This window comes from Amblyomma mixtum, chromosome 7 (assembly GCF_055824585.1).
Source record: "Amblyomma mixtum isolate Tamu chromosome 7, ASM5582458v1, whole genome shotgun sequence".
Lineage (NCBI taxonomy): Eukaryota > Metazoa > Arthropoda > Arachnida > Ixodida > Ixodidae > Amblyomma > Amblyomma mixtum.
In genome coordinates this window covers 126,245,859-126,271,651 of record NC_143018.1, presented here as the reverse complement: position 1 = coordinate 126,271,651, position 25,793 = coordinate 126,245,859, and the positions used below count along the sequence as shown (strand labels likewise).

Sequence of the window (25,793 nt, the reverse complement as noted above, 5' to 3'; positions counted from 1 at the left end):
CAATTTCAACGAACACCCACATCGCAAGAAGTGTACTAGAATGTTGTGATGCCCTTGAGGGTCGAGTGGCCATGTTACAGCTTGACCTTGCGAAGGCCTTTGACCGGGTCTCGCATGGGGTGCTTTTCAGTATACTACAGCACTGTAATGTTGGGAGCATAATTTTAGACGGTGTCAAAATGGCTTATGAAGAATGTTCAATGCAGATTATCATCAACAAGTGCCTTAGTTCAAGGGTGCTAGTCCGCTCCTCTGTGAGGCAAGGATGTCCCTTGTCTCCTCTCCTTTTTGCCATATACCTCGAACCTTTCTGTAGGGCAGTCATCCTTGATGCAAACATACGTGGTTTTAGGCTGCACGCCGCTGAAGTTAAAATGCTGGCTTATGCAGATGACGTTGCAGTCTTCTGCGAGGACAGAGAAAGCGTGCTAGAGGCTGTGCGCATTGCCAGAAATTTCTGTTGCTATACTGGGGCCCAGATTAACTTTGAAAAAAGTGTGGGAATATGGCATGGGAGCTGGAATACGACATCCGCCAATTTCGCGGGTATAGAGTGGACTTCAGTGCCTGCACGGTATCTCGGGGTGCCCCTTCAGCACATAGGGACTCGACGCAGTTCTGGAGTGAACAAACAGAAGAGTTGAGAGAAAAAACAAAAGGATGGCAGGGTCGCGGATTATCGGTGTTCGCGCGTGCGGCAGCGTGCAATGTTTTCTTGATTGCCAAAGTGTGGTATATGATGCAAGTGTTGTTCATGCCTCGTATAAATGTGCAAAAGATGCACCGAGTGTTTGCCGTCTTTATCTGGAACTCCACTTGGGAGCGGACCAGCCGTACAAACCTTTTTCGCAAAGTTCGCGATGGTGGACTAGGGCTCTCACACTTGTTTATACGACAGATCGTATCGCGATTCTTCTTCCTGCGAGATGAAAGTAACGATTTTCTCCGTACAGTCATCCAGGCGAGATTGGCGAAAACACTGCCTGAGTTTGTTGTTATACTGGCAACATCCAATGTTGCCAGTATAAGAGTGACCGGCTACTACCGAGAAGTAGTTGCTTCCTTTAGAATACTTTGTGCACGTTTTTCTTTGGAGCATTTGTCCTCAGTGACAAAGAAACAACTGTACGCGGACTTAGTTGACAGCATGCTGCCCACCCCATTGTATAGGACGGTGTACTCTGGAGGCTCAGGTAAAGATGTACTGAAGCGAGTCAGAAGGATGCCTTTAAGACCGGCGGCCAAAACGTTTTTCTTCCAGTTGCACACGAACACACTCCCCGTTAAAGTATGGCTGGAACAGAAAGGAATATTCGTGCCTTGGACAACCGATTGCTTACTGTGTAAAAAGCCGGAAACAATTGAACATGCCTTCATTGAATGCTGGGACGCAGTCTTCCACTGGGATATTTTGCAGCGCACTCTAAAAAAAGATCTCCCCATAACACCCTATGGAATACGATTTCTGCCAGTTGAAAGCGAACAAGGGATACCTTTTGATATGTTCATGGTCCTGGGCCTCCACAGCCTGTGGAGGACGAGAATGGCTTTTCGGCACGCAGATGCCAATGTGCGATCTACGCGCGATAACCTAATCAAAAGTGTTTCATATATTAGAGAAGTGTATCGTGCACAAAATGAACCCCCTGAGTGGGTTACCATCCTTGATGACTTGGTGTGTCTGAAGAAATTTTGAAATACCCGCATCGCATGCTAACGTGCTTATTCAGTATATATGTATGTATTCATTTGTGTGACCTGTCACTGTATTAGCAGGCAATAAAGAAAAAAAAACTCGTTAGTATAGTCATTCTACTTCCAGCCACCGAGCGTGACGGACGCAGAATCATGGGCTCCCACGGAGCGGCGATAGCGGCCGTTGCCGGCCGCGGAAATAGGTTTACCAGCGACGCAGATAAGGATTACGAGATCGTTCTGCCTACCCTGCCCACCGGACGTGTTGTTTTAAACACGGTTTTTTTGCACGGGGACGTGCGTGTGAGGCCCTACAGGGTCGAAGACTTCAGAGACGCCCTCGCCAACGTTGGTGCGCTCCCCGACGTCGTGGCGTTGGGGGCGTACCAGATAAACCATGTGTGGGCGGTGACCTTCAGCAGCGCTGACGCCGCAAAGAAACTAGCCGCCATGAAGGAGCTGGAAGTGAAGGGACGCCGCTGCATCGTTTTTGACCCAGAAGACCATCAGGTAAAGCTGCGCCTCCACTAGATGCTTCACGGCGTCGCCGACGAGGACATCCGTACGGCATTCGCGGCGTTCGGCAATGTGACCGAGGTAACCCGGGAGCGTTGGCGCGTCGCGGGCATGAAGGAGAAGGGCTCCACCACGAGGACCGTGCTCCTGAAACTGAAGCCAGGCGTGAAGGTGGACGACCTGCCTCACCAGGTACGAGTCGCTGGCGAGTTGGCTCTCGTGGTAGTTCCGGGGCGGCCGATGCAGTGCCTTCGTTGCGGCGGCACGGGGCACGTTCGCCGCGATTGCAAGGTGCCCAGGTGTTCGAAATGCCGACGCTACGGACACTCGGAGGCTGACTGCGTTCGTACCTACGCGTCGGCTACCGGGCATGTAGCAGCGAGCGACTCCGCAGAACTGATGGACGTCGTCGAAGCAGAGGAAGCAGCGAGCGGTGCCGACGACAGGGGCAAGACGGAGGGGATGGTGGTTCAGCCAGCTGTTGCGAGTAGCGGCACCGACACCGTGGTCTCACAGGAGAGCGGGCCGCCAGTTAGTGACCCGTCATTAACGCCTCTGGAGACACCCAAGGACAGAGCGAACCCGCCACTACCAGTGGACGGGGAATCGATGGCGGCGAGCGAAGACCACGACGAGAAGGCCGACGCGCGCATGGCTACTGGTATCACTACCCCTGCGAAGCGTCCGCACGTCGAGACTAAGCCCGACGGGGACAAGGCAACAGAGCCCAGCGTCGAGGAACCACCGGCAAAGACGCCGCAAGCACGACGGCCCAGTCTGCGGCCGCGCCCAAAGGTCCCGGCTGAGAAGCGTGGCGGCGACAAGGCGCCTCCTGACCAGAAACACGTGCTCGCGCCGGATGACACCGGCGGCGACGGCATCGTCTAGCGACATGCTAGGCGCGGGAGGTAAGCACCGTGCTTTCGGTCTCTTCTTCCTAAGTTAAAATGGCTTCTGCAACTCCGTTTAAAGTCGCCACCCTAAACGTCAGAGGCCTGGCGGGTAAAAGAAAACAAAGCCAGCTGTACCGACTTATAACGGAGCAAGATATCGATATACTGGCAGTGCAGGAGACGAAAGTCGACGGTGAGGAAGAGACCGGGAGCATGGTGCGGCGTTTCACGTCTAGATATTTTGCCGTCGTTAGCCACGCTGTGGGCACATCGGCGGGTTGTGTTCTTTTCGTTAGGAAGTTAGCTGGGCTAGAGGTGCACGGTCACCATTCGTGCATGACGGGCAGATACGTGTCCATTGATTTCTCGCTCTGTAACACTGACTGGCGCATTGTTTGCCTGTACGCCCCGAATGCGGTTGATGGCCGAGCATCTTTTTTTGAAAGTGTCGAAGAACGGCTTTGCACAGACAGACAGCTGATTGTCATGGGCGATTACAACTGTGTCCTTAGTGCGCGCGACAAGACAAGCGTCCGAGGTTTCCGAGACAAAAGCACTGAAGTGTTGTTGCGAATGATTGTGAACTGCAACCTCGAGGATGCGGCAGAGTGTCTTGAAGGAGCGCGTGCTGTAAAGTACACACGATTCGAGGGCTCAAGTCACGCACGGCTAGACCGCATTTATGCATCTGCGGATACTATACCTAAATGCAATAGTTATGTAGTAATGCCGGTTTCTTTTTCTGACCACTGTTTGGTTCAATGCTGCATAGGAATCATTAAGAAGGGGAATGGTTTTTCGTGGGAAATGTGGAAGTTAAATGACAAGCTACTCCAGGACGAATTTTATAACCGAGCTGTAAGGGAAGAAATAGCAAAAATAGAACCAAGTAGTAACATGAGGATTTGGCAGCAGTGGGAGCTCACTAAAGAAACTTTAAAATTAAAAGCAATAGAAAGAGCCACCTGTATACGTCATGAAGCAAAAAAAGAGGAAATGGAGCTAAAGGCACTGCTTCAGAAGATGATAAAACAAGAATGCCGAGCGCCTGGTAAATGGATAGAAGACATAAGAAAAACCAAACAAAAGTTACAGCTTATCGAAGAAGAACGTTATCGGGGAGCGCTGGTGAGGGCAAGGGCTGAAAACGTGGCTGCAGAGGAAGCGCCAACGAAACGAGCGCTTGGTTTGGAAAAAGCCCGTGCCGAAAGAAATCACATTCATGAAATAGAATGGGGAGGTGTTTCAAAAACGGACATCGATCATATCAAAGCAGCTTTTTTCGAGCATTACCAGGCGCTCTTCGCATTGCATCCGGTAGATGTTATCGCATTTAAGGATTCGTTTCTAGCCGAGATGCCGCGTCTGGACGACGGAACTAAAGGCAGATTAGAGCAGGAGATAACTCAATTTGAAGTTGAGCAAGCAATAGACAGTTTAAACCTAGGTAAGTCGCCTGGACCGGACGGGTTCAGCGCGGCATTCTACAAAGAATTTAAACATGTAATTTCCCCGGTCTTGAAGGTAATCTTTAATGAAGCCTTTAAAATAAAAGCACTGCCTCCGTCGTATGGTTCGTCCCATACTGTGCTAATTCCCAAAACGGACGACATAGACAGATTACGATTGGTAACAGCATACCGACCAATAGCACTCACTAACGTCGAGTACAAAATTTATATGAAGGTTTTGGCGCGAAGATTGCAGACCGTGATCCATTACTTAGTTGGTCCGCATCAGACCTGCGGGATTAAAGGGCGGTCCATTTTTACAAATATTCACGTTGCGCGCAGTGTCTTAGAATCCTGTGATGACATTAATGGTCAGGTGGCCATACTCCAGATAGATTTAGAAAAGGCTTTTGACTGCGTTGCCCATGAGCTTTTGTTTGCAGTATTAGGCCATGTTAATGTTGGTTCTGTTATCAGCGAGGGTGTGGCCCTGGCATACCGGAACTGCACGACGAGATTGATTGTTAACAAGAGTCTGGGGGCCCCCATTGGCGTGCAGCGTTCGGTGCGCTAGGGCTGTCCCCTCAGCCCCCTTTTGTTTTGTATTTATGTGGAGACCCTTTGTTTGAAAATACTGAAGAACAGTAGTATTAACGGATTTAGTTTACAAGCAGCCGAAGTAAAGCTCTTGGCGTACGCTGACGACATTGCTGTGTTTGCCGTTGACGAGGGAGGCATAAGCGAGGCTGTTCAATGTGTACGCGATTTCAGCCAAGCTACAGGAAGCGGGGTTAACTGGTCGAAGTGCCTCGGGCTTTGGCACGGAAGCTGGGCATGTACGCCCGAACGGTTTGCCAGTGTGCCTTGGACGACGACACCAGATAAATACTTGGGCGTTCCGCTCGATGCTTACCGTGACAGTGAAAAGTATTGGACAGGACAGGTCAAAGAGATACGGGAGAGAGCAGATAAGTGGAAAGGAACGACCTTGTCCATTTTCGCCAGAGCCAATGTTGCAACTTGTTCTTTATCAGCAGGCTCTGGTACGTAATGCAGGTGCTGCACTGTTCACAGCTAAGTATTCAAAAGCTACACCGAATTTTCGCCGTCTTTATCTGGTCGTCAGAATGGGAGCGCTGCAGCCGGACCAACGTGTTCCGACGGGTACAAGACGGCGGGTTGGGATTGGGCCATTTGTTTTTGCGACAGCTGGTCAATCGTTTTTTGTTTTTTCGGGACACAAGAGACCCTTTTTTGCGTTCCGTATGCCAAGTTAGGCTGCGGCATCTGGCTTCGCCAAGTGAATTTTAAATTGACGAAGCCAGACTCATGCTGGCTGATCACGAGTCGTGTGTACATAATGTTTATTGTCTTTTGTTGATTGTTTGTTTTTGCAATTTTCTGTGTCAAAGCCAGGCAATAAAGAAAAAAAAAACTCGTTAGTATAGTGGCCAGTATCCCCGCCTGTCACGCGGGAGACCGGGGTTCGATTCCCCGACGGGGAGTTTCTTTTTTTCCCCCTTTTGCCTTCTGTGCCTTTAACTAAGCGACGGTGCGCGTGTGCTTCTGCCTCCTCGTTAGTATAGTGGCCAGTATCCCCGCCTGTCACGCGGGAGACCGGGGTTCGATTCCCCGGCGGGGAGTTTCTTTTTTCCCCCTTTAGCCTTCTGTGCCTTTAACTAAGCGACGGTGCGCGTGTGCTTCTGCCTCCTCGTTAGTATAGTGGCCAGTATCCCCGCCTGTCACGCGGGAGACCGGGGTTCGATTCCCCGACGGGGAGTTTCTTTTTTTCCCCCTTTTGCCTTCTGTGCCTTTAACTAAGCGACGGTGCGCGTGTGCTTCTGCCTCCTCGTTAGTATAGTGGCCAGTATCCCCGCCTGTCACGCGGGAGACCGGGGTTCGATTCCCCGACGGGGAGTTTCTTTTTTTCCCCCTTTAGCCTTCTGTGCCTTTAACTAAGCGACGGTGCGCCTTTGTTCCTGTCTCCTCGTTAGTATAGTGGCCAGTATCCCCGCCTGTCACGCGGGAGACCGGGGTTCGATTCCCCGACGGGGAGTTTCTTCTTTTCCCCCCTTTAGCCTTCTGTGCCTTTAACTAAGCGACTGTGCGCCTTTGTTCCTGTCTCCTCGTTAGTATAGTGGCCAGTATCCCCACCTGTCACGCGGGAGACCGGGGTTCGATTCCCCGACGGGGAGTTTCTTTTTTTCCCCCTTTAGCCTTCTGTGCCTTTAACTAAGCGACGGTGCGCCTTTGTTCCTGTCTCCTCGTTAGTATAGTGGTGGATTCCATTTCCGGCCACCGAGCGTGACGGACGTGTGTGTCATGGGCTCCGTAGGAGCGGCTTCAGCGGCCCAGCAGGGCCGCGGTAACAGGAATATTGCTTCAGACAATGAGTACCAAGTTGTTTTGCCTAGTTTGCCAACAGGGCGTTTTGTTTTGAACACCGTTTTTCTACACTGTGATGTTAGGGCCCGCCCGTATCGGGCAGAAGATTTTCGCGATGCGCTCGCCGAGTTATCGCTCCTGCCGGAAGTGATTGCCCTCGGAGCCTACCGCATGAGCCATGTGTGGGCGGTGACTTTCAAGGACGAAGATGCGGTGAAAAAGATTGTCGGCATGGGTGAGCTGCTGGTGAAAAAGTGCCGCTGTATCGTAATTGATCCTGCCAACCAGGACGTTCGCATGAAAGTGCATTGGTTGCTACACAGCGTGCCCGACGACGACGTACGGTTTGCCTTCGAGCCGTACGGGAAGGTCACAGACGTCGGCCGAGAGCGGTGGCGGGTGCATGGCCTAGCAGATAAGGGCTCAACTACCAGACTGGTCACCTTGAAGTTGAAGCCGGGCGTAAAGTTGGACGACCTGCCGCACCAGGTGAGCGTCGCCGGAGAGTTGGCCCTCGTGGTCGTGCCAGGTAGGGCTCCGCTCTGCCTTCGGTGCCGTGGCACGGGCCACATTCGTCGCGACTGCCGCATCCCCAAGTGCAGTGCGTGCCGACGCTTCGGTCATGAGAGCAGCCAGTGCGAGCGGACGTATGCCAGCGTAACAGGACTGACAACCACCGACGACGCCTCAAACCTGCTCATGGACGAGGCGGACATGGAGGATGCAGCATCGGTGGCAAGTGCAAGAACGGAGGTAGCCGAAAATACGGTGATTCCACTGCCGCAGCAGGAGCAACCCGGAACCGAAGCGGTTACTGCAGAGCAGCATCAACCGCCTTCGCAGGATTCTTCGACAGCTGTGAGCGCCGAGCTGAAAACCTCAGTTGATTATGAAGCGGCTCCCAGCACCTCAGAACCCGAGGTTATGGACATCCTTAGCGCTTCAGCCAGCCTGCTGGCGGGGAAACGACCACACGACAAGACCCTTAGCGTTGGGACGAAGGAGGACGGCGGGGGCGGAGACGAGCCACCCACCAAAGCCCCAGGTATGCGGAGGTCTACCTTGAAGCCGCGACCGAACATTCCGGTCGATTCGCGGCAGGCGGGTAAACCGCCCCCGTAAATTTAGTTTGTCCAGCTAAGGTGGGTTGGGAGGGGTTTCCGTAAACGCCATGGCTCTCATCATGAGCGGTTCGTTTTTCGTGTTCGGGCTTGGAAAGAGGTGCCAAGTTTACTTGGACTGTCCTTTTTTGTTGGTTAGAGTTTCTTTTTTTTTTCCTGGCCTTCGACGCGCTTATCGCCACAGTATCATGACCACAGACCCTTGGGCTATTGTAATGGGCACCATTCTACCGTGTAACCATGGCGGTTAATATCGAAAGAGCGCTACGGGTAGCGACGTTAAACGTACGGGGCCTTGGAGCAAGACGACGACAATGTCAGCTTAGTCGCCTTCTCTTAGATAATGACTTACATATAGTGGGAATCCAAGAGACAAAAATTGAGAGCCAGGAGCTCACCGACCGAATGGTGTCCAATTTTCGTGCTCATTTCGATGTGTGTATTTCTCACGCGATTGGTGGATCAGGTGGTTGCGCCATATTCATACGCAACAACTTTGGAATCTGCGTGCAGTCAGTATTTTCATGTGACAGTGGACGCCTCTTAATCGCTGATATCGTCTTTGGCGAATTGGAGTGTCGCGTCATCTGTGTATACGCGCCGAATATTGACATGGAACGGCGGGCATTCTTTGAAAGGCTTGAGGCGTACCTAAACTGTCAGAAAGTGATAATACTGCTAGGCGATTTTAACTGTGTTTGCAATGTTGATGACCGCGCAAAACATTCGCGTGTTCGTGACAAGAGTGCAGAATTTCTTAATACACTTGTGCACGAATATGACCTTGAAGACATTGGTAGCGTTTTCGCCAGCGGTACTCGTCCGCAGTTTACACACTTCCAGCAAGACAGCCATGCAAGGTTAGACAGATTATATGTCTCTGCCGAATTGATACCAATGTGTAGCGAGTACGAAGTGAAACCCATCGCATACAGCGATCACTGCTTGGTAACGGCCGCCTTTGGAAAGACGCAGAGGAAACGAATCTTTAGCTGGGACTTGTGGAAAATGAATGCGCAGCTGTTGGATGACGAAGCTTTTGTCGACGCTGTAACGAAAGAACTGAAAAATTTGACTGCAAGCGAGCCAGAATGTTACGCCATTCGTTGGGAAGATTTTAAGCAGAAAGTAAAAACAATGGCTATTGAAAGAAGTAGTGCAATTCGACGCAATCAGAAAGAAGCAGAGACAAAGCTTCGCCAGCAACTGCAGTTTTTTGTTAGTATGGAGAATGTCGAACCTGGTCTGTGTGTTAGAGGAATAAAGGAAGTGAAAACTGAACTTGAACGGATAGATTCGGAGAAGTACAAGGCGGCAGTAGTGAGATCAAGGTCCGAGAAGCTGTGGGCGGGAGAAATGCCAACCAAGCGGGCTCTCTCAGATGAAAAAAGATACGCATGTCAAAAAGAAATCCGCCAACTAGCTATAGGTGAAAACGTCACGTCTAACAGAAATGAAATTAAGCATGCGATTGCCGAGCACTTTAAAGAAATTCTAAGCCATCCACGGGACCTTAAAGATTGTTTCCAAAAAGAATTCCTTCCGTTGATGCCAAAGCTTGACGAAGAAGTAAGGACACAGCTAGAACAACCAATCACACCAAGTGAGATAGAATGCGCAATAAATGAGCTGGCAGTCGGGAAAGCACCTGGGCCGGATGGCTTAGGGGCCATTTTCTATAAAACCTTCCGGTCTGAGGTTGCCCAAGTTCTTTATCACGTTGTTAGCGAAGCGTATGACCAGAAAAGACTACCCTTGTCCTTCACAACCTCGCATATCGTGCTAATCCCGAAGAGTGATGATGCTCAGAAACGTTTGTTGCCAGGCTCATATCGCCCAATAACTCTTGCTAACGTCGACTATAAAATATTCACCAAAGTTCTAGCAAAGCGACTGCAAGGTGTTATTAAGAAGTTGGTTGGACCACACCAGACTTGTGGCATTAAAGGCCGCACTATCGCGACGAATGTGCACGTGGCTCGAAGCGTGCTCGAGTGTTGCGATGCGCTGGGCGATCACGTCGCGATGATGCAGCTTGACCTGGCAAAAGCCTTCGACCGTGTCTCGCACAAGGCATTGCTCTGCATACTTGAACACACGAATGTGGGCAGTGTGATTACGGAAGGCGTCACGATGGCGTACAAAAAATGTACAACGCGTATTATTGTTAACGGTGAGCTCACTGATAGCTTGTGCGTGCTCTCGTCGGTGAGGCAGGGATGCCCCCTTTCACCACTGCTGTTTGCCGCTTATCTTGAGCCACTCTGTCTGGCGATGGAACATAATGCGCGCATAACAGGTTACAGACTACAGGCTGCCGAAGTCAAAATTCTGGCGTACGCGGATGACATCGCGGTGTTCTGCGCCAGCAAAGATAGCATTAGAGAGGCAACTAATGTCGTCGAGAAGTTTTGTGATGCGAGTGGAGCCCAGATAAACTGGGATAAAAGTCATGGCTTCTGGCATGGCGATTGGGTGGACACACCAGAAGCCTTTTGTCGGCTCACCTGGTCAATGGTGCCAACGCAGTACCTTGGTGTGCCTCTCGGAAATTATCGCGACCCTGAACCGTACTGGAGGGATCAAGCCTTGATGGCTAAAGAAAAGGCGAACGGGTGGCAAGGCAAGCAACTGTCGATGTTTTCTAGAGCCACTGTCTGCAACCTTTTTTTGATATCAAAAATCTGGTACGTCATGAATGTGTTGTGTGCGGCGAGGATGAGCATTCAAAAAATGCATCGGGTTTTTGCTATTTTTATTTGGGCCTCGACTTGGGAGCGGTCCAGTCGAACGAATTTGTTTTTGCCTGTAAAGAAAGGAGGTCTTGGCCTGGCTCACTTGTTTCTGCGACAAATTGTGGCACGCTTTGTTTTTTTACGAGATCAGAATGATATCTTCCTGCGCACAGTTATACAAGTAAGACTGTATAGACTTCTGCCTGGATTCGTAGTCTCGTCTGTGCAAAATATGTGCGGAAGGGTGACTGGATACCTGCATGAAGTTGTTTTATCGTATAGGCTGTTGAATGTACGTTTTTCCCAGCAGTACCTGTCAACCGTTACAAAGAAAAAACTCTACAGAGACCTTGTAGATGTCATGCTCCCTGTACCTTTGTACCGTTCTCCACATCGCGGTGGCCCAGGACAGGACGTCCTAAAAAGAGTGAAGAAAATGCCTATACTACCCTCCGCCAAATCGTTCTTTTTCAAGTTACATACAAACACCCTCCCAGTTAAGACCTGGCTTCACGATAAAGGACTCTTCATTCCCTGGAACACTGACTGCTTTTTATGCAAGAAACCCGAAACAATAGAACACGTATTTCTAGACTGCTGGGACCCGATCTTTCACTGGGATGTACTCCAAAGAACTTTAAAAAAACAGTTACCCCTGGATCCGTACGGCATACGTTTCTTGCCTGTGAATCCCTCAGAGGAAATACCTTATGACCTCATTATGGTCCTGGGCCTCCACGCGGTGTGGAAAACACGAATGCAGTTTGAACACGCGGACTTGGTTGTTCGCCCGGTTCGCGAACATTTCATTGAGAGCGTTGTGCGCTTAAGAAATGTGTACAACGCACTGCCTGATCCACCACAATGGATAACTGTACTAGATGGATTAATGTCGCTCAAAAAATTTTAAAGTCGTGTCGGCCGAAGTGTGGCCGCCATGTTTTATTTCTTGTAACCTCTTGATTTGTACGTCAAAATCGGCAATAAAGAAAAAAAAAATCGTTAGTATAGTGGCCAGTATCCCCGCCTGTCACGCGGGAGACCGGGGTTCGATTCCCCGACGGGGAGTTTCTTTTTTTCCCCCTTTAGCCTTCTGTGCCTTTAACTAAGCGACGGTGCGCCTTTGTTCCTGTCTCCTCGTTAGTATAGTGGCCAGTATCCCCGCCTGTCACGCGGGAGACCGGGGTTCGATTCCCCGACGGGGAGTTTCTTCTTTTCCCCCTTTAGCCTTCTGTGCCTTTAACTAAGCGACGGTGCGCCTTTGTTCCTGTCTCCTCGTTAGTATAGTGGCCAGTATCCCCGCCTGTCACGCGGGAGACCGGGGTTCGATTCCCCGACGGGGAGTTTCTTTTGGATTCCACTTCCGGCCGCGATAGCGAACGGACGCGTGTGAAATGGGCTCCGTTGGAGCGGTATCAGCGGCCGTGTCCGGCCGCGGTAACAGGTTTTCTTCTGCATCGGATGATGAGTATCGTGTTGTTTTGCCTAGTCTGCCTTCAGGGCGTTTGGTTTTGAATACCGTTTTTATGCATGCGGACGTGAGAGCACGGCCCTACCGAGTGGAAGACTTCAGGGATACGCTGGTGAATTTGAATCTGCTCCCCGAGGTTACGGCCTTGGGGGCGTATCAAATGAATCACGTGTGGGCAGTTACCTTCAAGTGTGACGCAGGTGTGCAAAAACTGCTCGCCAACAACGAAGTGCAAGTGAAGAACCATCGCTGCGTTCTCATCGACCCGTCTCACCAGGACCTACGGTTGAAACTGCACTGGCTGCTGCCCACCGTCCCCGACGACGACGTGCGGGCGGCTTTGCTAGTGTACGGGAAAGCGACAGATGTGGTCAAGGAGCGTTGGAGGGTGAATGGTGTGTCTGACAAGAGCTCGACGACCCGGACAGTGACTTTGAAGCTCAAGGCCGGTGTGAAGCCGGAAGATATACCGCATCAGCTTAGGATTGCTGGTGAGCTGGCCCTTGTCGTGGTGCCGGGCAGGGCACCCCTCTGCTTGCGATGCCAGAGCACAGGCCACATACGGCGTGACTGCAAGGTACCGCGCTGTGTGCTATGTCGTCGCTTTGGCCACGACGAGACCGAGTGCGTGCGTACCTACGCCAGCGTCGCAGGGCCCGCGAGTAGTGACGATAACTCGGAGCTCCTAATGGATGAAGCTGATGCTGAAGCAGCAGCCAAGGCGGAGTCGGAAGACAAAGCTACGGCTGGAAATGAGCCGGCTGAGCTAGCCTCGGGCGAAACAGTACGCCAAGGCACTCCGAACCTCGAAGAAAATGGCACACCTGAGAGAACAGAAGACCCATCGACGGCGAGGTTGGTTCAGGACGAGAAGATAAACGCGACCTCGATGGGAAGCGCCAGCGAGGGGGAGCAGAACATGGACACATCAAACGAGGGCACCGCCGCCGCGGCGACTAAACGCTCGCACGAAGTCGTCGAGGAAGATGACACATCTTCTGGCCCGCCCGTCAACGGAGAGCCACCGTCAAAAGCAGCTCCCGTGCGTCGGTCGACGTTGCGACCTCGGCCGAACATCCCTCCAGACCGGAGGACGACGACGAGGGCGACGACGCCGCCGCCGACGCCGCCGACGCAGCCGCCGCCGCCGGCGGCCTCGTAGTTGTAAGTTTTGGGACTGGACGAGCGCTTGTTCTGGCGCTGAGGATGCTTCTTGTCAACGGTAAGCACCATCCTCTTGGTCTCCTTCCATACTACGATGGCGCTGCCAGATAGAGCTTTGCGATTCGCCACAATCAATGTCCGAGGGCTATGTGCGAGGAGGAGGCAACGGCAGTTATATAGGTTGTCAACGGAAAAAGATTTAGATATTATTGCCGTACAAGAGACGAAAATTGAAGGAGATGTTGAGACCGAGAGTATGGTGCTGCCTTTCATGTCACATTACTACGCGTGTGTGAGCCATGCGGTTGGGAGATCCGCAGGCTGTGTTCTTTTTGTGCGCCAACATTTGGGGCTTGAGGTGCAGGCCGTACGGTCGGATATTGCAGGACGTATGGTTCTTTGCGATTTTAGTTTTGGTTCAGTGCTATGGCGGGTGATATGCTTGTATGCTCCTAATGTACTCGAGGAAAGACGACAGATGTTTGAGGGACTCAAAAATTATTGCGATGTCGATCGGAAACTAGTACTGATGGGAGACTTTAATTGTGTTTTAGCGGCGCGAGATAAAGCGAACGATACACCGTACAGAGACGCCAGCACGGCAGAACTTCGAAGCTTAATCGATGAATTTGGGCTGGAAGACGTAGCGGAATGCTTGGAAGACGACCACTGCGTTCGCTTTACGCATTTCCAAGGAGCCAGTCACGCCCGGCTTGATAGAATGTACGTTTCGGCCGAATTGACAGCGCTTTGCCGAGAGTACCATGTGCAGTCTGTGTCATTCAGCGACCACTGTCTTGTCTGGTTTGATATTAAGAACAAGAAAGAAAATAAAAATAAATTCACATGGGAGTTATGGAAGTTTAACGCGAAGATTTTAGATGACGACGTTTTCAAGGAACAAGTGTCAAGTATGCTTGAAGAAATTAAGGATGATACAGCCACAGTGGTTTGCGAACAATGGGAGACTTTCAAGCAAAAAACTAAAATGAAAGCGTTGGAACGAGCTAGCGCTATAAAGTACGAGAATGATAAGTATGAGACGAACTTACGAAAGAGCCTGCAAATGCTAATAAATCAAGAAAACTCAGCTCCAGGCACGTTCAAGGCTGACATCTGTTCGCTCAAACATAAGCTCGAACAGTTTGATATCGACCGATACCGCGGTGCGCTTGTACGAGCCAGAGCCGATAAAGAGATAACCGGTGAGGCACCAACTAAAAGAGCACTGGCAAGGGAAAGAAAATGGGCCCGCAAGAATGTGATTTCCGAAGTTGAACAAGACGGCATTATTTTGAACGAACAGAACGACATCGAAAATGCTTTCACCCTGTTTTACAAAGGTCTATTTGCGCTTAGAGCGGTAGACTTAGAAATCTTCAGGACAGAATTCCTGGCTTTAATGCCTAGGATTAATGACAACTCAAAAGAGGTGTTAGAGCGCCCGATTACTGTCGCTGAAATAGAGTTGGCTATCGATGACTTAAAACGAGGGAGGTCACCAGGACCAGATGGATTAGGCGCCGAATTCTACAAGACTTTCAAGAATGAATTAGCCCCTATAATAGCCCACCTTTTAGAAGACGCATATGAACGGAAGCGCCTACCGCCTTCTTTCCTGGCCACGCATACAGTTCTCATCCCCAAAACAGAGGATCCAATCGCTTTAAGGCAAGTAAAGTCCTATCGTCCAATCAGCTTAACGAACGTCGACTACAAGATCTATATGAAAGTACTGGCTAAAAGACTTCAAACGGTTATAAAAGAGATTGTTGGACCACACCAGACTTGCGGTATAAGGGATCGGTCAATATTCACTAACATTCACACGGCGAGATGCGTGCTGGAGTGCTGCGATGCACTAAACATGAACGTCGCAATGCTCCAGCTCGATTTGGAGAAAGCGTTCGATCGTGTACCACATGAAATCTTGTTTACACTTTTGCAACACGTCAACGTGGGAGCAGTTATCACAGAGGGTGTCGCGATGGCTTACAGGGGATGCACAACGCGCCTAGTAATCAACAAATCGGTAGGAGCACCGATCGAGGTGCAACGATCCGTGCGACAGGGTTGCCCCCTCTCACCATTACTTTTTGCCTTATATATCGAACCCTTCTGCCTTAGTATAATAGACACCAGCTACGTAAAAGGCTTTAAATTACAGCTAACCGAAGTGAAACTGTTGGCATACGCGGATGATGTGGCGGTTTTCTGCGTTGACAATGAGAGCATCTTGAAAACGGTGGAAATTGTTAAGCGTTTCTGTGATGCCAGCGGCAGCGCTGTTAACTGGGGCAAGTGCCTTGGATTTTGGCACGGTTCTTGGGCGACGAAACCAGGCACTTTCGCCAACATGCAATGGGCTGATACACCAGCGAGGTACCTAGGTGCTCCTTTAGAGTTTTACCGCGACAGTGAGCCCTACTGGCGGAGCCAAGTTGCAGAAGTGCGTGAAAGAACGGAGAAGGTTAAAGGAGGGGACTTGTCTATGTTTGCGCGCAGCACTGTGTGCAATGTGTTTTTTGTTACCAAACTGTGGTATGTGCTAAGTGTTTTGCACTGCTCACGCGCCAATGTACAAAAGTTGCACCGTGTATTGGCCATCTTTGTGTGGGGGTCGGTATGGGAGAGGACAAGCCGTACCAACCTCTTCCGGAGAGTTAGTCAAGGAGGCCTGGGCTTGTCGCATTTATTCCTGAGGCAAGTGGTCAACCGTTTTTGTTTCCTTCGAGATGTGAAGGACCCCTTTTTGCGTACTGTAGTACAGATCAGATTGAGCAGACTTTTACCGGATTTTGTGGTATCTACCGAGTGTATACCAGGAGGTGTTTTTGGATTCCTGAAGGAGGTTGCGGTTTCCTGTAACTTCCTCAGCGCACGATTTTCCTACCAATATCTTGCAAAAGTAAAACGCATACAGCTATACAAGGACCTTACAGACCTGGTTTTTCCTGTGCCACTGTATCGAACAATGTACAGCACCCATCCAGGCAGCGATGTTTTAAAGCGTGTGAAGCGAATGTATGTAGCTCCGGGAGCCAAGTCCTTTTTCTTCAGGCTGCACACCGGAACGTTGGAGGTAAAAACTTGGATGGCAGAGAAAGGATTGTATGTTCCATGGGGTGATCATTGCTTTATATGTAGAAAGCCAGAAACTATCGAGCATGTTTTTTTGGACTGCTGGGGAGGAGTGTTCTTTTGGGACATTCTTCAAAGAACATTGAAAAAAGATCTGCCCCTTGACCCCCGTGGGATTCGTTTCCTAGCAGTGGAAAATGAAGAAGGTGTACCGTTTGACGCAGTAATGCTCATGGGATTGCACTGTATTTGGAAGGCCTGCATGGCGGCCCGACATGCTGACATCGATGCAAGGCCGGCGCAGGAGTACTTTCGCGAGTCTGTAGGCAGATTCTTGGAAACCTACAAAACTTTGAAACAAGTGCCTGAATGGGTACCGAGAATTGAGCCTCTAGTCCATATGAAACGCTTTTAGCGCCTTACGTCAGCCAAGGTGTGGTTGATGGTTTTAGCCCATACCGACGCCATGTACCATTAAGTGTGTGTATACTTCTCTTGTTTTCTTGTGATGTATGTGTCTAAGCAGGCAATAAAAAAAAAAAAAAGACGTGCGATGACGGGCTCCGTTGGAGCGGCTACAGCGGCCATGTCTGGCCGCGGAAACAGGATTTTTGCCTCGGAAGATGAATATCAGGTGATTCTGCCTACCCTTCCTTCAGGAAATGTTGTGTTAAACACAGTCTTTTTGCACGCTGACGTGCAGGCCCGCCCCTATCGGGTCGAAGATTTCAGGGATGCGCTGGCTCAGCTGATGCTGCTCCCCGAGGTTATCGCCTTGGGGGCGTATCGCATGAGCCATGTGTGGGCTATTACTTTCACCAGTGCTGATGCGGTGAAGAAAATTCTTGCTGCCCGGGAAGTAAAAGTGAAGGACCGCCGCTGTCTAGTTATTGACCCGGCAAACCAAGACGTCCGCGTCAAGCTACACTGGCTGCTGCACAACGTGCCCGACGAAGACGTGAGGGTAGCCTTCGCCCCGTACGGCAAGGTGAGCGAAGTCACCAAGGAACGGTGGCGCGTCCAGGGTGTCGCCAGCAAGGGGTCGACGACGCGCTTGGTTTCATTGAAAATGAATCCTGGCGTGAAACTGGAAGACCTCCCTCACGAAGTCAGGGTTGGCGGTGAGCTGGCTCTCGTGGTTGTACCGGGCAGAGCTCCGCTCTGTCTGCGCTGCCACGGTACTGGGCACATTCGTCGTGAGTGCAAAGTTCCAAGGTGCGGCGCCTGTCGCCGTTACGGACATGAGGATAGCAGCTGTGTACGCACGTACGCGAGCGCTGCCGTCCCAGTCAACAATGACATCTCGTCCGAGCTTGTCATGGACGAGGCTGACGCGGAAGACGCTGCAGCAGAGGCAGGCGACGGAGCGGAGAAGGAAAAATCCCCGGCTGTGTCGACTCCTGGAACATCCGCAACCGCGGAGACGCTCAGCAGTAAGCTGCAGCAACAGGAAGCGCCGCCTGCAGATGTTAAGACGTCAAAGAGCGAAGTTCTCTCGGGGAGTGGGACGTCAGTTCCCGTCGTTCCCCAACATGCTGAAAGCATGGAAGTGACGGATGCGTCAACCAGCAACCAGGGAGGAAAGCGACCGCACGAGCACAGTGCGAACGGAGAGCCTAAGGCGAGCGAGGGCGACGAGCCACCGCCGAAGACTGTTGGTGTGAGGCGAGCGACGCTGAAACCGCGGCCGAATATACCGGCCGATCAACGAGCGGCGGCTAAGCCGCCGCCTTAGTTGAGTGAGTGCGTTGTGTGTGGCTTCTGTGGACGCGAGATGGCCTTTTTTGGTGACGGACTGCATGGGCTGGGTCTCCAGTCCGTACGCATGAGGCAGAGGTGCAAGAGACGTTGGAATACCGGCACTGTACCCATCGAGCACCATGGACTAGGCAAGTCGCCCTCCGCCGTCGCTTTGTGTCCTCAGGTACGCACCATACGGCTCCTGTACTTAAACTAGATGGCTTCGACACCTGTTGGAGCGTTGCGCATTGCAACAATTAATGTCAGGGGACTGGCTTCTAAAAAACGTCAGTACCAACTAAGCCGGTTGTTCCTCGATAATGACCTCGACATAATAGCCGTCCAGGAGACCAAAGTCGAAGGGCAGGAACAGACGGACCGTATGGTGCAGCCTTTTACGACACGTTACAATATTTGTGTGTGCCATTCGTCTGGCACATCGGGGGGTTGTGCTGTCTTTATTAGGAATTCCATGGGGATTGTCGAACAGAATTTAACTGTGTGTCAAACTGGCCGTTTGCTTGTAGTTGATTTTCTTTATTGCAATTTACTGTGGAGGATCATATGTGTGTATGCCCCTAACAAAGAGAACGAGCGCGAGGAATTTTTTGAGCGTCTTGAACAATACGTATGCTGTGAGCGGTTAATTGTGCTGTTGGGTGACTTTAACTGCGTATGTAAAGCACAGGACAGAACTACAAAAAGACTTGTCCGCGACAAAAGTGCGGAATTGTTGAATTCGCTTGTACACGAAAATGGTTTAGATGATGTTGCTGAAGTTCTTTCGGTAGCATCGCATTTTACTCACTTTCAGGGTGAAAGTCACGCGAGATTGGACAGAGCGTATGTGTCCCTTGATCTTGTTCCTTTGTGCAACAGCTACGACGTGAAAAACATGTCTTTTACCGACCACAGCTTAGTTGCGTTTACCCTGGGAAAAAAAGAAAAGAAATCTCGTTTCTCGTGGGATCTTTGGAAGTTTAACGCACAGTTACTCGAGGATGAACTTTTTGGTAGTAAAGTTAATGAATGTATTAAAGCATTGCTATCAGCAGAGCCTGGGAACTGGGTAATTAGATGGGAAGATTTCAAACAGCAAGTGAAAATGAACGCGATTGAAAGAGCAAGCGTTATTTGCCATGATAAACGTGTTAAAGAAAAAGAACTACATTGCCAACTTGACTTGCTCGTAAGCCTGGAAAGTTCCCAGCCGGGAAGATATAAGAAAGAGATAAGAGAAACAAAAAGTAAACTTGAGATTATCGAAAAAAACAAGTATGCAGCTGCCGTGATAAGGGCGCGTGCTGAACGTCTCTGGCTTGACCAAGTGCCTACTAAACGCTCGCTTAGTGACGAAAAGAAGTATGCGACTCAAAATGAAATAAAACAAATTAGGTACAGAAACGAGGTAACGAATGATAGCAAGATGATTCAGTTAGCTTTTGTTGAACAGTATAGGGAATTGTTTGGGCGCCGTCAGCTTGAAGAAGAGGGCTTTACAGAAACGTTCTTGTCTCGTATGCCAAAGCTTGGAGATGAAATAAAACAAGGGCTGGAGGTACCATTCAGCGTAAGCGAAGTGGGAAGAGCGATCGAAGAACTGAGTACCGGAAAATCTCCTGGTCCTGACGGCCTAGGCAGTGATTTTTATAAGAGTTTCAAAGCCGAACTCACTTATGCTCTGCACTGCGTCTTCACTGAAATGTATGAAATAAAGAAAATGCCGCCGTCATTTAAAACAGCACACGTGGTTTTAGTGCCCAAGAGTGAAGATCAGGCTAAACTGCTGTCCGTTGGGGCTTATCGGCCGATAAGCCTGACCAACGTCGACTATAAAGTGTTTATGAAGATTCTTGCCAATAGACTGCAAAAGGTTATAAAGGACCTTGTAGGGCCGCACCAAACGTGCGGTATTAAAGGTCGCACCATTGGAACGAATGTGCACATTGCTAGAACTGTACTTGAATGTTGCGATGCGTTCGTGGGACGAGTTGCCATGATGCAGCTTGACTTGGCGAAGGCCTTCGATCGCGTGTCACACGAAATTCTTTTCGCCGTTCTAGAATATGCCAACGTCGGCTCTGTAATATTACAAGGTGTACAGATGGCGTACGAAAACTGTGTTACGCGTATTATAGTGAACAAACAGCTTACTGAACCTGTGCCTGTCTGTTCCTCGGTCAGGCAGGGCTGCCCGCTCTCGCCTCTGCTCTTTGCGATCTATCTTGAGCCTTTTCTGTTATCGCTGTTACACAATGATGGGATCTGTGGTTTCACTCTTCAGTCGGTGCAAGTAAAAGTGCTTGCTTACGCTGATGATATTGCTGTTTTTTGCGCGGACCAAGAAAGCGTTAAAGAAGTTGTCAAAGTTGCGCGGGCCTATTGCAAAAAGACCGGGTGCGAAGTTAACTGGGATAAGTGCATTGGATTTTGGCACGGTGATTGGGAGAGCACACCCGCAGTGTTTGCTAACATGCAATGGACGACCTCCCCTGCGAAGTATTTGGGGGTACCCTTAGAGCACTATAAGAACAGTACAGAGTTGTGGGGTGAGGTAACGCAGAGTGCAAGGAAAAAAGCGGATGGATGGAAAGGACGTGACCTTTCTGTTTTCGCGCGTGCAAGTGTGTGCAATGTATTTTTGATAGCCAGAATTTGGTATTTTTTGCAGTTTTTGCTCATCACCAGAGCAAACGTGCAGAAGCTGCATAGAGTGTTTGCTGTTTTTATTTGGAGCTCGAATTGGGAGCGAACTAGTCGAGCTAATTTGTTCCTACCGGTCAAAAGAGGTGGCCTTGGACTTTCCAACTTGTTTCTGAAACAAGTTGTCTCAAGATTTTTGTTTCTACGTGATCAAACCGATCCTTTGTTGCGCACAATGTTGCAGGTGCGCTTAGGAAATGTGTTACCGGAATTTGTTGTGTCCAGTTTCCCAGCCACGAATCGTGCTGTAACTGGGTTTTTACGTGAAGTTGTGGCTGCCTTTCACATTTTGAGCTCTCATTTTTCGACTGAATATCTGGCTGCTGTACCCAGGAAAAAATTGTACAAGGATTTGTTAGATATCTTTATACCTGTACCCTTATACCGATCCTTTTACTGCGGAGGCCCAGGCAAAGATGTGCTAAATCGAGTTAAGAAGATGCCGGTAAGACCGAACGTCAAATCCTTTTTCTTTAAATTACACTCGGGTACCCTTCCGGTGAAAACATGGCTAAACGATAAAGGCATTTTCGTACCATGGAACGTCGACTGCACACTGTGCAAAAAACCCGAGACCATCGAACATGTCTTTATCGACTGCTGGGACCCGGTTTTCCACTGGGATATCTTGCAAAGAACTTTAAAAAAAGAGCTACCTGTTACTCCATATGGCATCCGGTTCCTGCCTATAGAAAGTGGCGAAGTGCCATACGATATGTTTATGCTACTGGGCCTCCACAGCATCTGGAAAACTAGGATGGCGGCTAGGCACGCAGACGCAAATGTGAAACCAGTCAGGGAAAACTTTATAGAAAGTGTAGTTTCTCTGAGAGATGTTCTCCGCAGTCAACCTCAGCCAAGGGACTGGGTGGCAGTTATGGACAAATTGATCGAAATGAAAATGTTTTAATCCGTCGCCTTAGCCAAAGTCTGGCTAGCGACTTTTTATGCCTGCGCATGTATTGTTTTCCGGCAATAAAGAAAAAAAAAAAAAACTCCTCGTTAGTATAGTGGCCAGTATCCCCGCCTGTCACGCGGGAGAACGGGGTTCGATTCCCCGACGGGGAGCTTCTTTTTTTCCCCCTTTAGCCTTCTGTGCCTTTAACTAAGCGGCGGTGCGACTGCGCTTCTGTCTCCTCGTTAGTATAGTGGCCTCTATCCCCGCCTGTCACGCGGGAGACCGGGGTTCGATTCCCCGACGGGGAGCTTCGTCTTTTTTTCTCGCTTTGGCCTTCTGTGCCTTTACCTAAGCGGCTGTGCGCCTGCGTTTCTGTCTCCTCGTTAGTATAGTGGCCAAGGGAACGGCCTTTGTTATCTTTGTGGGAGTTTTAATGTGACGAAGCCAGCCTGCATGATTACGATGTTATATTATGTACTGTAGACCGTCTTGCGCTATTCGTGTTGTGTGTGGTTTTGTGAAATGTGCTCCAGAACCAGGAAATCATTTGAAAAAAATTATTAGGCAGTGGCTTCTCTGGTTAAGCCTATATATGCAAGCGAGGCTCCCGAGTGGCTGTCAAGGGTGGAGCCTTTGATGGCCCTAAAGGAATTTTAATGTGACGAAGCCAGCCATTGGCAGGCTGACTATATCAACACTAAGTGTTCATTGTGTCCCCCAATTTTGTTGTGGTCATTCTTGTGTAATGTCAAAGCCAGGCAATAAAGAAAAAAAAAGCGAGAAGCTTCAGTTACGCTTTGTTTGACGTCATGGCTGTGGCAGTTGGCGCACAATGCACTAGGGAGCACCACGATAACGGTGGAGGTGTTCGGCCGTCCACACACTGCCTGTACGGAGGCGGAGGAGGAGACGGAAATCGGCGCGGTTAAAACTGCCCACAGGAATGCGGAGAGGATGGTTGCCGGCTGCGACGCGGGCAACACGCGGCTGCAACGAAAGGTCAAACGGTGGGCGACGAGGCGAAGGGCGCAGTTGTAGCGACAGCGAGGCGACGCACATGCGCAGTAGCGCGCGGCTGCGCCGAAAGGTCAGGCGGCGGAGTCGGCGGCGGCTGCGGGGAGGAACGACCACTTGCGCGGCGCGTGACGTCACTCGGTTTTGCGCATGCGCATAACTCACCAGTTAGGCTCACGCGAAGCTCGGCTCTGGCCCGCGTAGTGAAGCTTTTCGCTTCAAAAGTATCCCGGTATCCCCGCCTGTCACGAGGTAGACGCGGAATTTCTTTTCCCCTTTAATCCCTCTTCGGTCTTCTGTGCCCCTAGCTGACTCGGCAGGAAATGTCTCAATGCGCTCCCCGGAAAGGCAAAGCTGCCCACTCTCCGTATCTCTGTTTGCTCTATGCTTGATCTGTTATGTGCGCAAATTAAAAACCATAAGAAACCCGGCCTAACATTATTTCCGTGAGCAATCAGAATTTTGCTCTATGCTGACTACTTGCCTGTGTGCAGTGCCGATGAGGAGGTTGGTAAGGCAGCGGAAGTGGCCAAAAGTTTTGTGACATTGTATGTTGTCGTCTTACTCTGGTTATGGTCGTGTTAATCTGATAAATCAGGATAACGGCGTGGCGACTGAAGATGCCCTCTTCAAGTCTACGACAATGTTTAGTTTGCATGCACTCCGTGCACTTAATTACCATAGAACTGCCCTAACCCAGTTCCAAAATGATGCGACGCACAGGAATGCTAGAGCCAAAGACGTAGAAGAGCAGCCGAATACACAGCCATGTGGAGATATGTCGATATTTGCGCTGGCGGCCATTTCTGATGTGTTCTTATTTGCCAAGTTCGGGTATATTCTGCAGGTTTTCTTTTGTAATCGAGCTAACGCGAGGAACACCCAGCGAGTTTTTGCGAAGTTTGTTGTGGCAATCGGGCTATGAGGGAACGCAATCCTCTTGACGCAGTTTTGCAGCTGTTCTTTTGCGTTCTTCCAAATCCTACCGTTTCCTCTAAAGACTGTCTCAGATACACTCTTAGCTGAAGGTCGTTAGTTGCGTGTTGACATCTGACCTCGATATTTTTGCAAGATTGCCTCACCAATGTGAAACGCAGTGTTGACTGCTGATATAGTAGACATTATGTTTTCAGAAACAATGCGCAGGTCACCGTAGAGTGGATGCCGAGAAGCCGTACCAAAAAAAAATTAAGATTGCGTAAAATTCGTCACAACTCAAAACTTGGCTCGAAGAGGTGAGATGCTGTCAATCGGGACAAAGTGCCTGCATTTTATAAATCAGAGTGTGTCAAACATGTTTTTTTCTGGACTGTTGGGCCACTGTATTCTTCTCGAACGTTCTACAGCACACGATTAACAAATACCTCCTGCTCACGCCCAGAGGTATTCGATTTCGCGGTGTTAGGAATGTAGCTTCTACACGATGTTTTTTTTATTCTTGGCCTGCACGCGATATGGCGCAGTTAAATGGCAGTCAGAAACTGTGATCCTGACATCCGCTCTGTGCTCACTTACTTTGTTGACAATGTAAGCAAGCTGCGTCAGGTATTCAAGTAACAATGTTGCTGTGATAAAGTTATTAATTTGGTCGATGTCCATGTCGAAATGCATCGTCTTTCATGTTGACATGGATACGCTGGATAACATGGATAAGTTTTGACATCATACCAACGACACGGTTGAAGTTTTCCTGAAGTACCCTGAACAGGCAATAAAGAAAAATAAAATGTTCTCGTTAACGTAATGACCAGTGTCCACTCCAGCAGAGCAGGAAACTGAGGTTCGATTCTCGGACGGGGAGCTTACGTTTTCTCCAATGAAGACCTCCGCTTCTTGCATGCAAAGCTGAAGGCCAAATGTCGCTTGGATTTGACCTCTAACTGAAGGCTCGCCGCAGGTGTGGCAGTAACGTCATACCACGTGACTTGTCCAGCTATTACCGCTCGTTCCCCCGCTGCGCCGATCACCGCTCCGACCTCTCGCTCTCGCCAGTTGTGTCACGTGACTAACCACGTGATTCGCTCTTGCTGAATTAAGGCCAGCGCTCGCGCGAGACGAGTTGTTCGACTGAGCATTGGAGTAGCCGGGCTGCTTCTAGCGATCCCTACGACAGAGAGAGTCACGAAGCTGCGCTGGCTAGAGATAAGTCGCGAAAGCGGGCTCGTCTAGTTGATGAAGCCAATGAAGAACGGGAGGTAGTAGGTCTGGAGAAGCAGCGGCACAGGCAATGAGTATCTCAAACGGAAAAGGCCACCCGACGCTGCCAACGTCCGCGGCGATATCGTCCCTGCTGCGATTGCCTTTCGCTCTGTATAACCTGGGTCAGCCGAGTTGAGCCACAGTCATTATTTTTAATTTTCCCTTCCGTCCTCTCTTAACGATAGGTGGCTGCGAGAACCTGGTTTCCGACAGCTGGCACCAAACCACCAACTTTCAGACATCATTTTGTGCAGCTTGGTTCAAAAACGGAATGATTCTATAGTTGTGATATGTGAACAGTATTATCTTACATTTGGCAATGCTGCAGCTGGCGTGAACAACAAAAGAGCCCCACAGGCCTGGTCTTGAACGGCGTGTAATATTGCACTGTATATTGTACACTCTGTATCAAGCATATGACTATTCCACAGTGAGACTCGCAACATCAAGAGACGAGGTCCACTCTTGGCGATGTTTAGCACCGCTGAACAGAAGAGCTTTTGGGTTTGAATTTATTTCCTTGAAACAAGTTACACAGAAAAAAAAAATTCCATAAGAAGGTCTCAAAGTAAAAACTTCGGTGGAACATCTTCCCAAGTACAGTTAATTACTGTGACTAAAGAGAAGTAACTGCGGATGTCAGACACATGCACGAGTTCTTGAAACAAAAACAGAATGCAATGCCACATTATAGGAGTAAAATAACAACACACTCTACTCGCTCTTC

General features: G+C 49.9%; 4 protein-coding genes, 5 non-coding genes and 1 pseudogene across 9 annotated transcripts; all 10 read left to right on the top strand.

Moving 5' to 3' along the window:
• Positions 1 to 724: 724 nt before the first annotated feature.
• LOC149337442 (uncharacterized) lies at positions 725 to 1,696 on the top strand. The gene has a single exon (XM_089554883.1). The coding sequence runs from the start codon at positions 737 to 739 to the stop codon at positions 1,694 to 1,696; it is 960 nt and encodes a 319-aa protein (XP_089411009.1). The 5' UTR covers positions 725 to 736.
• A 14-nt stretch (positions 1,697 to 1,710) lies between these two features.
• On the top strand, positions 1,711 to 4,915 carry LOC149337441 (uncharacterized; annotated as a pseudogene).
• Positions 4,916 to 6,263: 1,348 nt separating this feature from the next.
• TRNAD-GUC (transfer RNA aspartic acid (anticodon GUC)) lies at positions 6,264 to 6,335 on the top strand. The gene has a single exon. It is a non-coding gene; the product is annotated as a tRNA-Asp (tRNA).
• Positions 6,336 to 6,401: 66 nt separating this feature from the next.
• Positions 6,402 to 6,473, top strand: TRNAD-GUC (transfer RNA aspartic acid (anticodon GUC)). Its single transcript has one exon. It is a non-coding gene; the product is annotated as a tRNA-Asp (tRNA).
• Positions 6,474 to 6,539: 66 nt separating this feature from the next.
• TRNAD-GUC (transfer RNA aspartic acid (anticodon GUC)) lies at positions 6,540 to 6,611 on the top strand. The gene has a single exon. It is a non-coding gene; the product is annotated as a tRNA-Asp (tRNA).
• Positions 6,612 to 6,854: 243 nt separating this feature from the next.
• On the top strand, positions 6,855 to 8,062 carry LOC149337437 (uncharacterized). Its single transcript, XM_089554882.1, has one exon. It carries the CDS (start codon positions 6,878 to 6,880, stop codon positions 8,060 to 8,062), a length of 1,185 nt encoding a protein of 394 aa, XP_089411008.1. The 5' UTR covers positions 6,855 to 6,877.
• A 3,868-nt stretch (positions 8,063 to 11,930) lies between these two features.
• Positions 11,931 to 12,002, top strand: TRNAD-GUC (transfer RNA aspartic acid (anticodon GUC)). Its single transcript has one exon. It is a non-coding gene; the product is annotated as a tRNA-Asp (tRNA).
• Positions 12,003 to 12,068: 66 nt separating this feature from the next.
• Positions 12,069 to 12,140, top strand: TRNAD-GUC (transfer RNA aspartic acid (anticodon GUC)). Its single transcript has one exon. It is a non-coding gene; the product is annotated as a tRNA-Asp (tRNA).
• A 32-nt stretch (positions 12,141 to 12,172) lies between these two features.
• Positions 12,173 to 13,429, top strand: LOC149337434 (uncharacterized). Its single transcript, XM_089554430.1, has one exon. It carries the CDS (start codon positions 12,191 to 12,193, stop codon positions 13,427 to 13,429), a length of 1,239 nt encoding a protein of 412 aa, XP_089410556.1. The 5' UTR covers positions 12,173 to 12,190.
• A 3,636-nt stretch (positions 13,430 to 17,065) lies between these two features.
• On the top strand, positions 17,066 to 18,247 carry LOC149337433 (uncharacterized). The gene has a single exon (XM_089554429.1). The coding sequence runs from the start codon at positions 17,066 to 17,068 to the stop codon at positions 18,245 to 18,247; it is 1,182 nt and encodes a 393-aa protein (XP_089410555.1).
• The last annotated feature ends 7,546 nt before the right edge of the window (positions 18,248 to 25,793 follow it).

Excerpts from the sequence above, each read along its gene's own strand:
- LOC149337437 (XM_089554882.1), top strand. The coding sequence starts at position 6,878 with ATGGGCTCCGTAGGAGCGGCTTCAGCGGCCCAGCAGGGCCGCGGTAAC.
- LOC149337433 (XM_089554429.1), top strand. The coding sequence starts at position 17,066 with ATGACGGGCTCCGTTGGAGCGGCTACAGCGGCCATGTCTGGCCGCGGA.
- LOC149337442 (XM_089554883.1), top strand. The coding sequence starts at position 737 with ATGATGCAAGTGTTGTTCATGCCTCGTATAAATGTGCAAAAGATGCAC.
- LOC149337434 (XM_089554430.1), top strand. The coding sequence starts at position 12,191 with ATGGGCTCCGTTGGAGCGGTATCAGCGGCCGTGTCCGGCCGCGGTAAC.